We start from the raw sequence: 16,445 nt of genomic DNA on the forward strand, positions 1-16,445 counted from the left end.
TTTCGCCAAATCTTATGGTAGATTTTCCTGGTGACAGGCTTTCTAGCCTGAATCAGGGTATCAATAACCAAAACCACGCTTTGATAGAATTAGGCGTTCAATCTCCAAGCAGTCAGACGCAGAGAAATTAGATTTGGATGTTTGAAAGGACCTTTTGGTAGAAGGTCCTGCCTCATTGGCAGAGTCCATGGTGAAACGGATGACATGTCCACTAGGTCTGCATACCAGGTCCTGCATGGCCACGCAGGCGCTATTAGAATCACGGACGCCCTCTCCTGCTTGATTCTGGCAACCAGACGAGGAAGGAGAGGAAACGGTGGAAAAACATAGGCCAGATTGAAGGACCAAGGCGCTGCTAGAGCATCTATCAGCACCGCCTGGGGATCCCGGGACCTGGACCTGTAAAGAGGAAGCTTGGTGTTCTGACGGGATGCCATCAGATCCAACTCTGGAGTGCCCCATAGCTGAGACAGCTGGGCAAATACCTCCGGGTGGAGTTCCCCCTCCCCCGGGTGAAAAGTTTGACGACTTAGAGAAAATCCGCCTCCCAGTTGTCTACTCCTGGGATGTGAATTGCTGAGAGATGGCAAGAGTGATCCTCCGCCCACCTGATTATTTTGGTTACTTCCATCATTGCTAGGGAACTCCTTGTTCCCCCTTGATGGTTGACGTAAGCTACAGTCGTGATGTTGTCCGACTGAAATCTTATGAATCTGGCCGCAGCTAGCTGAGGCCATGCCTGAAGCGCGTTTAATATCGCCCTCAGTTCCAGAATGTTTATCGGAAGAAGAGCTTCTTCCCGAGACCATAAGCCCTGAGCTTTCAGGGAGTCCCAGACCGCGCCTAACAGACTGGCGTCGGTCGTTACAATAATCCACTCTGGTCGGCGGAAACATATTCCCTGAGACAGGTGATCCTGAGACAACCACCAGAGAAGAGAATCTCTGGTCTCCTGGTCCAACTGAATTTGAGAAGACAAATCTGCATAATCCCCATTCCACTGTTTGAGCATGCATAGTTGCAGTGGTCTGGGGTGTATCCGAGCAAAAGGGACTATGTCCATTGCCGCTACCATTAGTCCGATTGTCTCCATGCACTGAGCTACAGATGGCCGAGGAATGGAATGAAGAGCTCGGCAAGTGGTTAAGAGTTTTAACTTTCTGACCTCCGTCAGAAATATTTTCATTTCTACCGAGTCTAATAGAGTTCCTAGGAAGGAAACTCTTGTGAGGGGGGAGAGAGAACTCTTTTTGATGTTCACCTTCCACCCGTGAGATCTCAGAAAGGCCAATACAATTTCCGTGTGAGACTTGGCTCTTTGGAAAGTTGACGCCTGAATTAAGATGTCGTCTAGATAAGGCGCCACTGCTATGCCCCGCGGTCTTAGAACCGCCAGGAGGGACCCTAGCACCTTTGTGAAAATTCTGGGAGCAGTGGCCAACCCGAAAGGAAGAGCCACAAACTGATGCTTGTCCAGAAAGGCGAACCTGAGAAACTGGTGATGATCTTTGTGGATAGGAATGTGCAGATACGCATCCTTTAGATCCACGGTAGTCATATATTGACCCTCCTGGATCATTGGTAAGATTGTCCGAATGGTCTCCATCTTGAATGATGGGACTGAGGAATTTGTTTAGAATTTTGAGATCCAGGATTGGTCTGAAAGTTCCTTCTTTTTTGGGAACCACAAACAGGTTTGAGTAAAACCCCAGCCCTTGTTCCGCAATTGGAACTGGGTGGATCACTCCCATTGTATGTAGGTCTTCTACACAGCGTAAGAACGCCTCTTTCTTTGTCTGGTCTGTAGACAGACGAGAAATGTGGAACCTTCCCCTTGGAGGGGAGTCCTTGAATTCTAGAAGATATCCCGGGGATACAATCTCTAAGGCCCAAGGATCGTGTACGTCTCTTGCCTAGGCCTGAGCGAAGAGAGAGAGTCTGCCCCCTACTAGATCCGGTCCCGGATCGGGGGCTACCCCTTCATGCTGTCTTGGAGGCAGCTGCAGGCTTCTTGGTCTGTTTACCCTTGTTCCAGCCCTGGTAAGGTTTCCAGGCTACCCTGGGTTGTGAAGTGTTACCCTCTTGCTTTGCAGCAGGGGAGGATGAAACGAGACCGCTCCTGAAATTCCTAAAGGAACGAAAATTATTTTGTTTGTTCTTTGTCTTAAAGGACTTGTCCTGGGGGAGAGCATGGCCTTTTCCCCCAGTGATTTCTAAAATAATCTCTTTCAATTCAGGCCCGAAAAGGGTCTTTCCTTTGAAAGGGATGTTTGGATTTTGACGACACATCGGCCGACCAGGACTTTAGCCATAGCGCCCTGCGCCAAAATGGCGAAACCTGAATTCTTTGCCGCTAACTTAGCTAGTTGGAAAGCGGCATCTGTGATAAAAGAATTAGCCAGCTTAAGAGCCTTAATTCTGTCCATAATGTCCTCATATGAGGTCTCCGTCTGGAGCGCATCTTCCAGCGCCTCGAACCAGAAAGCAGCTGCAGTAGTTACAGGAACAATGCACGCAATAGGTTGGAGAAGAAAACCTTGTTGAATAAAAATTTTCTTAAGTAAACCCTCTAATTTTTTATCCATAGGGTCTTTAAAAGCACAACTGTCTTCAATTGGTATGGTTGTGCGCTTAGCAAGTGAAGAAACAGCCCCCTCCACCTTAGGGACCGTCTGCCACGAGTCCCGCATGGGGTCAGATATGGGGAACATTTTCTTAAAAACAGAAGGGGGAACAAAGGGAATACCTGGTCTATCCCACTCCCTACTAACGATATCCGCAATCCTCTTAGGGACCGGAAACACATCAGTGTAAACAGGAACTTCTAGGTACTTGTCCATTTTACACAATTTCTCTGGAACCACCATAGGGTCGCAGTCATCCAGAGTAACTAATACCTCCCTGAGCAATAATCGGAGGTGTTCTAGTTTAAATTTAAAAGCCAACGTATCTGAATCTGTCTGAGGAGCAACCTTTCCCGAATCGGAAATTTCTCCCTCAGACAGCAAATCCCTCGCCCCCACTTCAGAACGCTGTGAGGGTATATCGGATACGGCTACTAAAGCGTCAGAATGCTCAGAATCTGTTCTTAAAACAGAGCTATCACGCTTTGCAGGTAACACGGGCAGTTTAGATAAAAACACAGAGAGGGTATTATTCATAACTGCCGCCAAATCTTGCAAGGTAAAAGAGTTAGACGCACTAGAGGTGCTAGGCGTCGCTTGAGCGGGCGTAACTGGTTGTGACACTTGGGGAGAGGTTGACGGGCTAACCTCGTTACCTTCCGTCTGAGAATCATCTTGGGCCACATTTTTAAGTGCAACAATATGTTCTTTAAAGTGTATAGACATATCAGTACAAGTGGGACACATTCTGAGAGGGAGTTCCACCATGGCTTCTAAACACATTGAACAAGGATTTTCCTTGGTGTCAGACATGTTTAACAGACTAGTAGTAACACAAACAGGCTTGGAAAACACTTTAATCAAATAAAAATACACTTTGAAAAAAAAAAACGTTACTGTGCCTTTAAGAGATAAAAAAGGCACACAATTTTGCAAAACAGTGAAAAATGCAGCAAACTTTTCGAAATTTTCACAGTATGTACCTAAAGCATTAGTAAGATTGCACCACTAGCAAAAAAAAAAAAAAATCGATTAACCCCTTAATGCCCAAACCGGATCAACAGTAAGCCAACAAACCGGTTAAAAAAGCTACAGCACCTTGCCACAGCTCTGCTGTGGCCCTACCTGCCCTTAGGAACCAGATTTGTGGGGAAAAAGCTTCTTATAGGCCCTCAAACTGCAGCAGGACCCTCCATGTGAAACAGCCTGAACTTCTAGTCAAAATTAACTGCGCATCTGAGGCGCAAAATTAGGCCCCTCCCACCTTACTCCGGTGCTGTGAGGCCTAAAGAAACACTCCCAAGTGTTTTAATAATAGCCATGTGGGTAATAACCCCTACCAATGTTACATGCTGCCATATAGTGCTCATGACACACAAATGCTCCTGAGCCTACCCAAGTATGCCCTTCAACAAAAAATAAAAAAATGAACAAATTAAATTTGATATTAGCTTTTTAATTCCATGCTCTATCTGAATCATTAAAGGGACAGTATACACCAATTTTCATATAACTGCATGTAATAGACACTACTATAAAGAATAATATGCACATATACTGATAAAAATCCAGTATAAAACTGTTTAAAAACGTACTTAGAAGCTCCCAGTTTAGCTCTGTTAAAAAACGTAGCTAGAACACCTACTTTAAAGTGAAGGTAAAGTTTTACATATTTGTACACTCTAATGAGTTAGTCATGTTATAAATACCTCAGTCGCTAACTATTTTACCCAAATAATTAAATAAATATATAATAAATAAGTTTTATTTTTCCCTACCGTTTGGTCCCTGACTCCTCCCCACAGCCATTTCCTTGTTTACTGACAATGACATATAGAGCGGTCCCACCCGCTCTATACGTCACAACAAGGCACGTTCACGAGATCCAACGAACTGCGCATGCGCATATGCTTACTGGCCTACGGTAACCCTGGTGGCACTACTGTCCTCCTACATGATGTACCAGAACACCGGCGTATAACCAAACACATTGAAAAATCCGCAGCCACTTGTCTCAGGGCTGTTAAATGGTCCCATCCGCTTTCACCTAGGATCGCTAACAGGAAGAGAACTACAAACCCCAAAAGGCACTGCGTTTCCGTTTCAAAGGTCTGATAGTTGGCAAAGGTCTTGTGCGCAGGCGTCAATTTTTGGATGCAAAGTAGGAGCGCGCTTATATCGCACTGAACAACGGCACCAAACTAACGCATGCGCATATCATAGGAGAGGCGGATGACGTTGTTTGACGGCCGCCTAACGGCCAGCATTTCAATAGGATACAAATAAAACGTGACCCTAGGAAAAAAGTAAACATAATTTACGGGTTGAATTTTATTATCTAAAAGTTGTGAGTAAAAACGTTAATAACTTTCTGTCTAATTAAAATTACAAAAAGTGATGAATGAAACTCATATTCAATTTGTGTGACAAGTGTTATTATATTGTTATATGTAGTTAACTTTACCTTCACTTTAAGTGGAAAATAACACTCCCCCTCCCCCTGCATATGAAAATACTCTTTACACAAACAGGAGCAAGCTGGAGTAGGTATACCTCTGTATTCTCCTAAAACTTTGGGGCTTGGTTAGGAGTCTGACAATCAGAGCAATGTTATTTAAAAACAAGCAAAAATATACATTTAAAAAAAACAACAACAAAAAAAACCTGTATGGGCAATATAAATGGATAATTTACAAAACATTTATGCAAAGAAAAATCAAGTGTATAATGTCTCTTTAAAGTTTAATTTTGGTGTTCTTGTCCCTTTAATTTCTGATATATACTACACATCTATATAAAATGCCATATAAAAAGGGACAGTATATAATAACTTGTCATTTATTTATGCAATATGTTTAACTAGCTCCCAGTATTGCATTGCTGCTCCTTCAACAACATTTGATGAGAGAGTTAAATAAGTAAATTACAAAGTTATTTAAAAATCGTATGCTCTATTTGAACCATGAAAAAAAAAAAAATAGGTTTTATGTCCCTTTAAAGAAAATACACTAAGAAACTACACCCCCCCCCCCCCCCAAATGCAAATTTTTATGGTCACCTCCAGTGTTCCCTCTAAGGCCAGTTTTGTGAGCAGCCCAGCAGTGAAACAGTTAATTAGAGCACTTATCAAACACTGCACAATGCAGACTGCAAGGCATGGTTCCCTTTGTAACTGTTTAACTGCTGGACCGCTCACAAAAAACTGGCCTTAGAGGGAACACTGGTCACCTCCTGTCTACAGTGCATGGTTCCTACAATTACTTCAATATTCCATCTTGGAGAGGAAATCGGCACCATTTTAGATTGTAAGGAAAATAAATTTAGACAGCATTGAACTCTATGGAACATTACTTTTGGGGCTGATGCGAGACCGCAGAGTGAGCGAGATTGGTGGTATTGCATTTGTCTAGGGTGTCCAGCCATGTCACTGTGGTTGTTCCTTACAGGGTGGTTATCAGGGCCGGCTCAACCATGGGACCAAGTGGGTCCAAGGGACCCAGGCAGCACTTGACAAGGGGCAGCACTTCAGTGACTTAGTCAGTCACTGTCTGACCCAGACCATTATGCACAAAGACACAGAATCGGTAAGGGGTGACATTAAAGGTGGGACAAGTGCACCTCTGCCCTAACTTCCTTCCCACTTATTGCACAATTGTGCATAAGCATTGGTTGCATGCAGGTAGGTAGGCTTAGTAAGGAAAGCGCCAGCTAGTAGGTTGATATGCTAATCAGTAATGTTACTACTGGGGGGCATCATTGCATTCTGGGACCCAGGCAGCACAATTTCTTGAGCCGGCCCTGGTGGTTATAAGCACAGATCCACTTGAATATGACAAGAATGTGCATGTGTGTTGCAAACAGGGAGAGAGATAGCTGGTTGAGAACTTAGTATGGGTCAAAAACTTTAGAGGTCTGCAATGTATTCTGTACTATAAGATGAAAAACAATGCCATTATATAGTTCAAATACTACAGGGAAGAAATATCAAATCTACTATTTTGGGAAAAGCAAAAAGAGGAAATAATTGAAGATTACTGTTATATAGACTAATTACTGCAATACAATTCTAAAAAGGGGAACCTAATAGCCTAATGTACAAGAAATTTTAAACAACAGAGCAGCATTGAGCCAGATCCGGTTGGTAAGCAGTAAACAACAGCTCACTGTCTGTCTTGACTGTCTTGCAATAAATAAATATTATAGAGGAGTTTGAAAATGTTTTGCTGCAGATGTTTTTCAACAGCCAAACGTTACCCGCTACTTGTCATATTTGAAGGAGTCAATCCAGACTTGATACTGGATAGACAAGGCTAGCCATTGTCATTTTGTTGACAAAAACAGGAATTGTTTTGCAGCATCTTATTTGATCACCTTTTATGAGACCAGTTAGGGACATTTATGTATCAGGATTAGGCTTGTAAACAATTAAAACTCTTCAATTACATGAAAAGTTGTAAATTAACTAAATTTATATATTCTGGTAAGCTTGATTTGAAAATAAATCTGATAAACAGTCGAGTCACTTACTTTAAGAAAAAAATGATAACGTTTTATATTCTTTGATTCTTACTTTTTTATTGCGGCATCCGTTCACTCTGCCCCCCTTGTTGTTCCGGCTTTATGCACAGCGCCGTTGTAGAGCTGTCCCACACGAACGCATTGGCTAAAGAACTTTTTCTTTTCTTACAAACATGCCAGAATGGCAGGAATGTGATTGGATAGCAGAGACAACATCAGTAAAAACCAAACACTGACTGGCAGGGCTGCTGGAGCGCACATTACCATCAGAGCAGTTTGCTTTAGTTTACATAAATATAAGGTGGTATTGACATTTTTGATGAATAAAACACCTACTTATTTTTATAGTTGCACCGATGATGATAGTCAGACTATTTGAATTTACCATCACTTTAAGGTACATAGCAAAGTTTGTTTTTTTACTACACATAATTAAACATTTTATATTACAATTTCAAAGTGTTAACTGCCCCTTTAATATGGCAACAGGCCTTGAAGGAGGTAATAAAAGTGTGGAGAAATGTGTACTGTATAGCAAGTCAAAATTAAACTTTCATAATTCAGATAGAGCATGCAATTTTAAACAACTTTCCAATTTACTTCCATTAACAAAATGTGCACAGTCTTTTATATTTACACTTTCTGAGGCACCAGCTCCTACTGAGCATGTGCAAGAATTCATAGAATAAGCGTGTTTATGCATTTGTGATTGGCTGATTGACTACTCATTTGAAGTTCAGACCAAGTGCTATTGCATTGTCTTGCATTTGTTGATTATGCAAATCTACTGTGTTTACTGTTACTGTTACTACAGTTTAAATGCTTTTAAAATACTTCTTTTTTTTAGGCAGATCTGCAATGTTGTGCTTAAAGGGACGATATACACCAGTTTTCATATAACTGCATGTAATGGACACTACTATTATTATCATCATCAATTTATAAAGCGACAGCAGATTACGCAGCGCTATACAAAGAATAAAAACATTACAGGGATACAGTAATACACAAACAAGTACAGTAGGGGTAAATAGCAGTTGTAGGTGCAATTATTCAGTTATACAAAAGGAGAGGAATGCCCTGCCCTTGAGCACAATCAGTAGTAGTCCTCTTTAAATACAAAGTGGCCTACATGCACAGATACTGATCTAAAATTCCAGTATAAAACCTTTTAAAAACTTACTTAGAAGCACTGTTGAAAAGGTTAGGTGGGGACACCCACTGAAATGGTCTGGAAAGCAAAAAGGTAAAACACTCCAACAGTCTACTTCTAAAAACTTTGGGAATGGGTTAGGAGTTTAAAAATCAGCGCAATGTTATTTAAAAATAAGCAAAACTATACATTTAAAAAAAATAAATGTATGTGCTATATAAATGGATCGTCTACAAAACATTTATGCAAAGAAAAATCTAGAGTTAACTGCTGACATATACTATGCATATAAAAAATGAGTTTGATGCCCAGCTAATTTTGCTTTGCAGTTTACAAAATATACATTTTTTTAAAATGATATTATTATCCCAATCACTGCATGGATCTTTCATTAATACTATTTGCTTATTTTATTTGCAAATGTGAGTTCTCTTTATTTTCTTCTGCACACTGCTCACCAGAGTTAGAGAGAACCTGTGTATGCATATGGTGTACAAAAAGCTACATGAAAATAAACGGCTGGTTTTCCTGTTCATGCATAAGTGAACATCACCTTTACTATAAACACCAGGGCTGAGCTACATCATTTCCTGGAGTATTACTGGGTGTTGGAACAAAGCCAGCATCTGACACCTGTTTCTGCTTAAAGGAAGCTGACTGCATGAGCTTTGATGTGCAAGTCAACGGCTTCATTTTTTTTTATTGCAATAAAACAGAAAAACGAGAATACATGTAAATAAGCTGGTGAAACCTGTGCACTTTATTTTAGAAGTCTAAAAAAAAAAGGTTTGGTATTAATCTATGTAATCTAAAGAGATATAAAACAGTATGTTTCATAGTAATAAAAAAGCACTAAGCACTGGGTTATACTTAATAGAAATAATTGCAAAATGAATTATCCATCATTTTAAAAGGATAATTTTTTTTTTAAACTTAATTTGTGCAGTGACCATTACATCCTGGCACAGCCCTACAGGAAGGCTTATCTAGCTGCTGATGTCATAAATCTTTTAGAGTAACATGAGCTGGTTTAGGGCCAGATGATTTAAAGCTCTCTGGCTCTAATTAAAAGGTGGTGAGTGAGCTTTTATCAAAATACTCAAAACATTAATTACTCTGAAAAGAAAACCTATGTTTACAGAAATAACAGCTATTTTAAAAAGGTATAGTACAGTGAAAACAGCGTATTTTGATTTTATTAGGCATAATATTAAGGTTTAAACATACACCGGGTTCTCCCTGTGTACTTCGTTCTCCATTGTGAACTTTTACATAGCTGAGAGCTCATTATTTCTATGGGCGATTCTAGGGTTGCCACGTCGGCCATATTTTCATGGACACATGAGTTATACATGCTGCAGAGAACTGCAGAGAGGAACATGAATGGCACTCTTTAGTGTCACTATTTGAGTGCTTTCCAGAGTTGAAATTCATGTCCCTACCTGCACACCCTGCAGCATGTATACCTCATAAGTGTCCAGGAAAACATGGGTGAAGTGACAACCCTAGGCCACTTGCAGGGATAGCCTATTTTCTTTGATAATTGCACCAAGACTGGCCCTGTGCGGCTAAACATGGTTTCCCACATTTTAGTGACAAACTTTTGATCATCAGGCCAGTACTGTTTAGTGAATACAAGAGAAACAGGTAGTTTCTTGCCCATGCTCAGAAGAGGACATAATGTTGTCAGTCCTATCATCTCCCCAAGGCTAGGGGCTACAGTGGTAGTTTTGCATGAAAACAAGTAAGTTGTTGCTGATTTTATTTATTTTTTACACAATCTGTTTTTTATGTTTACTTTGATTTATCATATTTGTTTTTACTATAGGTCTAGGAGCACTGTTTCACATCCCTTTAAGGACATTGCTATTTTTATTGCTAAGTACTATTGTAGAAAATAGCATGTTCCTGGTTTGTTCAAACAAAAAAGGGTGTTCTCTTACAGTTAAACACCATCCCAAAGGGATTAGATTGGGGCTCTAAAATAAGCATAACTCAAACTGAATGACAGCTTAAAAGGGAAAAAAAATTAAAGCCATGTTGTAAACTACATCTTATTTATCTTTGTTGGTGATACACACAATTTTTTTTTAAATGGTAAGGGTTGGACAATGTAGACAGCAAATATTAAGTAAAGAGGGCATATGTCAGCCTAATAGTGCTCTCAACCCTACAAATAACCCCCTGCCTTTGTTGACAAGCATACATAAGTAGGCTCAGGAGCAACAATACACTACTGGGAGCTAGCTGCTGATTGGTGGCTGCACACATGCCTCTTGTCATTGGCTTGCCTGGTGTATTCAGCTAGCTCCCAGTAGTGCACTGCTCCTCTAGAGCTGAATCTAACATATTATAAGCAAGCAATAGTGCAATAAAAAAAAGTTCTAACTGAGCATACTCTTTTTGCACGTTTATATCCCTTTAATAAAGCCTGAGAAACATCTTCAGCTACAGGACAATAGTTAGCAGGAAATGAAAGCAAGATATTACCGTAAAAGTAATGCATTATTCTGGGGTAGTATATGCAGTAAGGAAACAGGATGACAATGCAGGTGAGACAGAGAGGGAGCCATATTGATATAACAGGGAAGAGAAGAATAAGTAGACTGTATAGTGTGCCATGACTTACCATGCTAAGCAAGTCATCGGATCGCACTTCCATATCAGCTATTTTTCCTTCTCTTTCGATGACCTTCTTGACATTATCAGCCATCAGACCTTTCACTTCCTCTGCGCTTTGCTGACACATTTCCAGGTTATTGCTCGCCTGTGGGATAATGAGGGACATGTTACCAGTTGGTCAACCTTACATCGTTATTATGTCACACATCACTGTCACATTACGAAGAAATTTGCGAAAATTTCCCAAAGATCATATAATCGCTTTGGCTGAGTGTGAACTAATTGATTAAAATGCGCACATAATTGAAAATCCGCAATCAAATGTAGCACGTTAAAGGAACACTTTCAAATGTTCTCTCCAATTATCAATTTTACCTGCTGGAGAGTATTATTTTGTTAGCAAACAGTTACTTTATATTTATTTTTCCATTTGAGTTAACTGCTTTTGCCTGTTGAAACCACACTTTATACTGAAAATAAGAATCCTGGAGTACTGGCTGTAAGAAATAAGGGGAAATAGCAGAAATCAACTGCCCAGTGGAGGATGGAAGACAAAGGACATGCAGCCATTAGAAAGGATGTCCGTGCAGCAGCTATGCAAAGCACCATTCTCAGCTGCTTGTCTGAGTACATTGTGCTTTTATATTTCTTTACTTTGTTGAATCTAAGAGACAGCATTTAAAAAGATGTAACAGTTTTTTTTTTTTTTGTTAGTTTCTATTTTTTAAACGGATGTGTCTATACTAAGAAGAAAACATCTCTAGTTGAGGCATGTCGCTCTGCACCAGTAAAGAAGTGGGAGATTTGCTTATCAGCCAATGAGCAATCAGTCCTTAAATAGCGATGGTAAACTGTACCATTTCTGAAAAGCTAGTCTGCTACCGTTCAGTGCCATATGGCTAGCACAGTTATTGGAAAAGAGGTGGAAATATTACCTTGTGAAATAAATTAGCTTTGTGGAGGGGTTATGTTAGTAGAAAGAGACACAAAATAAAGTTACAATTTTAGCAAACAGTTCAGGGTGTCGTCCTCCTATGTAGGTGCGCTCAGGGAACAAACAAAGGTGGTAATCGACGGCTTCCAAAATCGTAGAAACCAGGCTGCTCTTCCGATATAGACAGGGTAAGTAGTATCTGTAGCGAAGGAAAGAAGGCGCCAAATAGGGTGATATCGCTACAAACAAATATAATGGCAAAGTGATAAAGAATATTACTCACAAGCCAAGCGGCACTGAATTGTGCCTTCAAACATTTTAATAAACTTGTTTTTATATATCCTGCTGGAGTTTGTTCTCCCCTTTATCCACTTTTCATTTCCTTTACGACTACCAAGGAACTGGAGTAATTTCCCGGCACCTGTGGTGTATCATCTATTCCCAGCTGGAAGTGTAGAGACCCGTAGGTTTTGAAAGGAAGGTGTGTTGCCGCTTCGGGCCCTGATTGGCTGTCGGTAGAGTGTTCCTGACCATCGATTGGATTTTGCCTTGGTTGGTCTTCCGGGCGACGCTGAGGTCCCGGTCCGCTTGTGAAGGCACAATTCAGTGCCGCTTGGCTTGTGAGTAATATTCTTTATCACTTTGCCATTATATTTGTTTGTAGCGATATCACCCTATTTGGCGCCTTCTTTCCTTCGCTACAGATACAATTTTAGCGCATGTTTAAATAAAAATTATGGATGTACTTTTATTTTATCCTTACATGCAGACTAGTGTTTCAAAAATGCTACAGTTTACCATCACTTTAAAGGGACATTAAACACCTTTCATTTTTGTGTAAAAATTGTGCTTGTCCCACGTTCCCTAGAGAGGTAAAAAAGTAAAAGCTGTAAACCAGGGGCGAGATTACATATACGTCGCAGGCTTCAGCGTAACTGCTGAAAACCTGCGTCGCCCGTAATTTTACCCTGCACATCGGGGAATCACATAAACCCCGCCGGCTGTTTATAAATTGCCGTAAGTTGGATAAACTAGCGATGTCCAGAAATACATTTCTGGGGTTGCCAGTGACTTACGGCAGTTTAGAAACTTAGAAAATTTTCCAGTAAAAGTCTAACCCGCCTCCCAAAAATAAACACGGCACGTCAAAACCCCTCTATCCGCAATCCCCCCACATCGCAACTAATAATAAAAGTATTGTGCCATTATTCATACACAAGTGTATGTATGTGTAATGTGCGTGCATATGAGTGTGTGTATGTCTCATGCATGCATCGGAATGTATCTGATGTGTGTGTGTATATGGGAGAGCCGCTTTGCCTTAAAATACCCGGGCCTATATTTGGTCCCAGTCCGGCCCTGGTCGCTAGTCTTATGTTCCGCGGTCACCTCAGCTCCGCGCCTGCTTGGTCCTGGATGAAGATAGAAGAGGTTGCAGCGCTGGAAGAAGATATTGCTGCCTGGAAGAAGACCTAGTCCGCCGGACTTCAGGAACGGTGAGTACCTATTTGGGGGTTAGATTTAGGATTTTTTTTATTTTTTGAGGGTCTGTTTTTTAGATTAGGGTTTTAATGGGATTGTAAAAGATCTGAATGCCCTTTTAAAGGACATTGCTCATACACATGCCCCTTTAGGGGCAATGGATAGCTTAGGTTTTTTTAGTGTTAGGTTTTTTATTTTGGGGGGTTTGGTGGGCTTAGTATTTTTAAATGTAAAAGAGCTGTGTAATTTAGGGCAATGACCTAAAAAAGGCTCTTTTAAGGGCTATTGGTAGTTTAGATTAAGGGGTGTTTTTATTTGGGGGGGAGCTTTTTTATTTTCATTGGGATTAGGTTTAATTTTTTTTATTTTTTTTTTAAACAATTTTTATTGAAGTCATAAACATATACAACATAAAGGGTATGCCCCAAAACATTTACAAAAAAGTGCATATACAGTATCGTTAGATAAGAATTACAGAAGAGAAAAAAAAAAAACCCTGTAGACAGGGCATTATGTATCCATATAGCTCAAACATTATTATAAGATTCGGGCGATCTAAAGTGAGACTTCCGTTTTATAATAAAGGTAATAAAAACAATAATGATTCTCTCTGTGCCGTATAAAAAGTAAAGTAGAGTATCTATTCAAGTAAAATTAGGGCCAAGGGGGAGTAAGCTTTATGGTAAATGGGGGGGAATGCAGCGGCAAGAGCCGCTCGAAATAGAATAGGGAGGGGGGGTGGAAGTGGAGGGCGGAGCCAGTCAGCATGTCAGGTTTGTAAATATGGGGATCCATACAAAAAGAAATATGAGTTATAACGGAGCTATTGGAATGTGAATATATATGTATATCATCCATCTTTTGGAGAAGAATGGCATCAGGGCTAGTAGGACACGACACTGTTGTATAATATGTATAAACCGCTAATGTCCTGAAATCAGCAAAGTCATAGTCCTAGGTAGTGTAAGCCTGTAAAAATAAATAACGAGAGGATTACCCTATAGCCCCTACAGGAATTTTATATAAACAACTGTTTTAGGGGCAGTTCCTAACCTGAGAAGTCCAATAGCAGGGCACAGTGCATACAACTGATGCTTGCTCTAAGATTACGAAGTAAAACTTCTCTAATTTAAAAAGTTATCGACTATGTCATTCTTGCACAAGTAATGTGACAGAAAGCTTTAATGGGACTTAGGTGTTTTGTCATAACAGGTAGAAGGTATCAATAAATAACTACCATAAGATATGGTAGAGTGAATTAGGAGGTCAAGTCTACATAATGCTAGGATGTATGGGACCTGTTGTGTACTCTTTATTTAGGATCAGGGCTAAAAAGCTTAAAGTCGTGGTAGCAATCAATGAGTTAGGTAGTTAAGAGAAAAACCTAGGTGAGAAATGAGGAATACATTTTTGATCGTCCCTTAGAGTATGCACGTATGAGAGCCCACTAGAAGGACTTGGAGTCTATATGACACTTAAATCTATGCCCCTATAAAGTAAGAGAGGAACCACAAATTAGGTATTATCTAGGGACCATAGCTAATTGCAACCAACATATATATGAATAGTATATATCTTTTCACGTTAAGACTTCAAACAAAACACTACCATAATGTATGCAATGTCAACAGTAAACTTTACAAGGCTAGCTAACTCTGTTTAGTAATAACTAAATATAGCATTTGTCACATTAAAACAATCATATAGAAGAGCACCATTAGGAAAGTAAGAAGGGTCCTAGTAAGAACTCAATGAACTATATTGCGTCATATAGCATTCCCTATAGTGGGTAAAGCAGCAATAATCGCTAACAAATATAAAAAAGGTAGAAAAAGTATTAAACTATAAAATAGTAGTGGCTTATGGTGATCTTATAGGAAATATTCTGGATGGTCCACTATTTTATCAGAGTAAGTTATCGGGTAATGTAGCTTTAATATGAGCCTTTCTCTAACTATGGTAGCCTAAATATAAGTAACCATCACAACTTAACTATTAATGGCTGTAACATGTACATATCCCATAAGCATTCAGAGTGTCAAGGTCATACACAAAAATATACCAAAACCCCGTATAAATACTAGGTAATTAAGCTTTGTAGGCAAACATTTTCCCATTTATACTTAGGACATATAATCTATTAACTGTGTTACTCAGGCTAGGGATAACTATTGGGATGAAGTCAGTATAGCCCTTAGGGAGGTCATATCTGGGGAAAATCCCCTAAGGTTCCATTTTGAGACATATAAGTTTCCAGCATGGTATAGAGGCCAGAGAACAAAACGTATATGTACAGAAAACAGTGAACCTAAGAACAATTTAGTGCATACCTAAACTTAACAAGCTGCACTAATATGAACACTATATGCTGACAAGTAATATTTAGTTAGAAAAGTGTCACTAGGGGCTAGTTTAGCTAGAGTAAAGTAATTATTTCTTAATACAAACACAACCACATTTAACAAAACCTTTGCACTTAGATAGAGGGAGCATAAAAACATATGCACACCTGCCAAAACAGCAGGTAAAATTAGGCCAATTTGAAATATATTGCAGAAAACATGAGAGTATTAACTAGGCTCGTGAGGTAGAGTCTAATTTAGTCATTTAGGTGAAAAAAAAAAAAAGCGCTTGTAATATGAGGAGGTATGCGCTGTTAGAACAAATGTCCAAAGCTTGCCCCTAAAGGAGTAGAATAAAATAAAAAAAAGGAGGTAGGGTAATAGAGTATCAAACCCTCTTGAGTCCAGCTGCACAACTATGATAAAAAACTACTTATCTACCTCACATCATATCCCATGCTCGGTATGTAGGGAAACCGGCCACCCGGATTATACGGGCCTTTCAGTATAGAACTACGAAGCATGACACCCATTCTGTGAGTCTCCTGTGGTAATTTGCCTTGAGCTAGTTGCGAAGGCAGGGAAAGGTGAAGTCCTGAGCTATCTTTAGGCAGAATCAAAGAGGAGATCTTCCAGAGTAAGAGCTTTAACCCCAATGGAGAAGTTAAGGGCTTCTGGGCGATCCTCCCCGGAGAATCTAGTAATCTTAAATGGCAGGTAAAAGTTCTCCCCTAAGTGCTCGCAATAGCCCCCTGCATCGTCCGGTGTCT

At 40.0% G+C, this 16,445-nt stretch overlaps 1 protein-coding gene across 1 annotated transcript in view; it reads right to left on the reverse strand.

Moving 5' to 3' along the window:
* Positions 1–16,445, reverse strand: part of LOC128662206 (vesicle-associated membrane protein 5-like) — a 41,127-nt gene that overhangs the window by 11,431 nt on the left and 13,251 nt on the right. The window contains exon 2 of the mRNA XM_053716026.1: positions 10,925–11,062. Coding sequence (XP_053572001.1) covers positions 10,925–11,062 — 138 coding nt within the window. The remainder of the gene's footprint in view (positions 1–10,924; positions 11,063–16,445) is intronic.

This window comes from Bombina bombina, chromosome 6 (genome assembly GCF_027579735.1).
Source record: "Bombina bombina isolate aBomBom1 chromosome 6, aBomBom1.pri, whole genome shotgun sequence".
Taxonomy (NCBI): domain Eukaryota; kingdom Metazoa; phylum Chordata; class Amphibia; order Anura; family Bombinatoridae; genus Bombina; species Bombina bombina.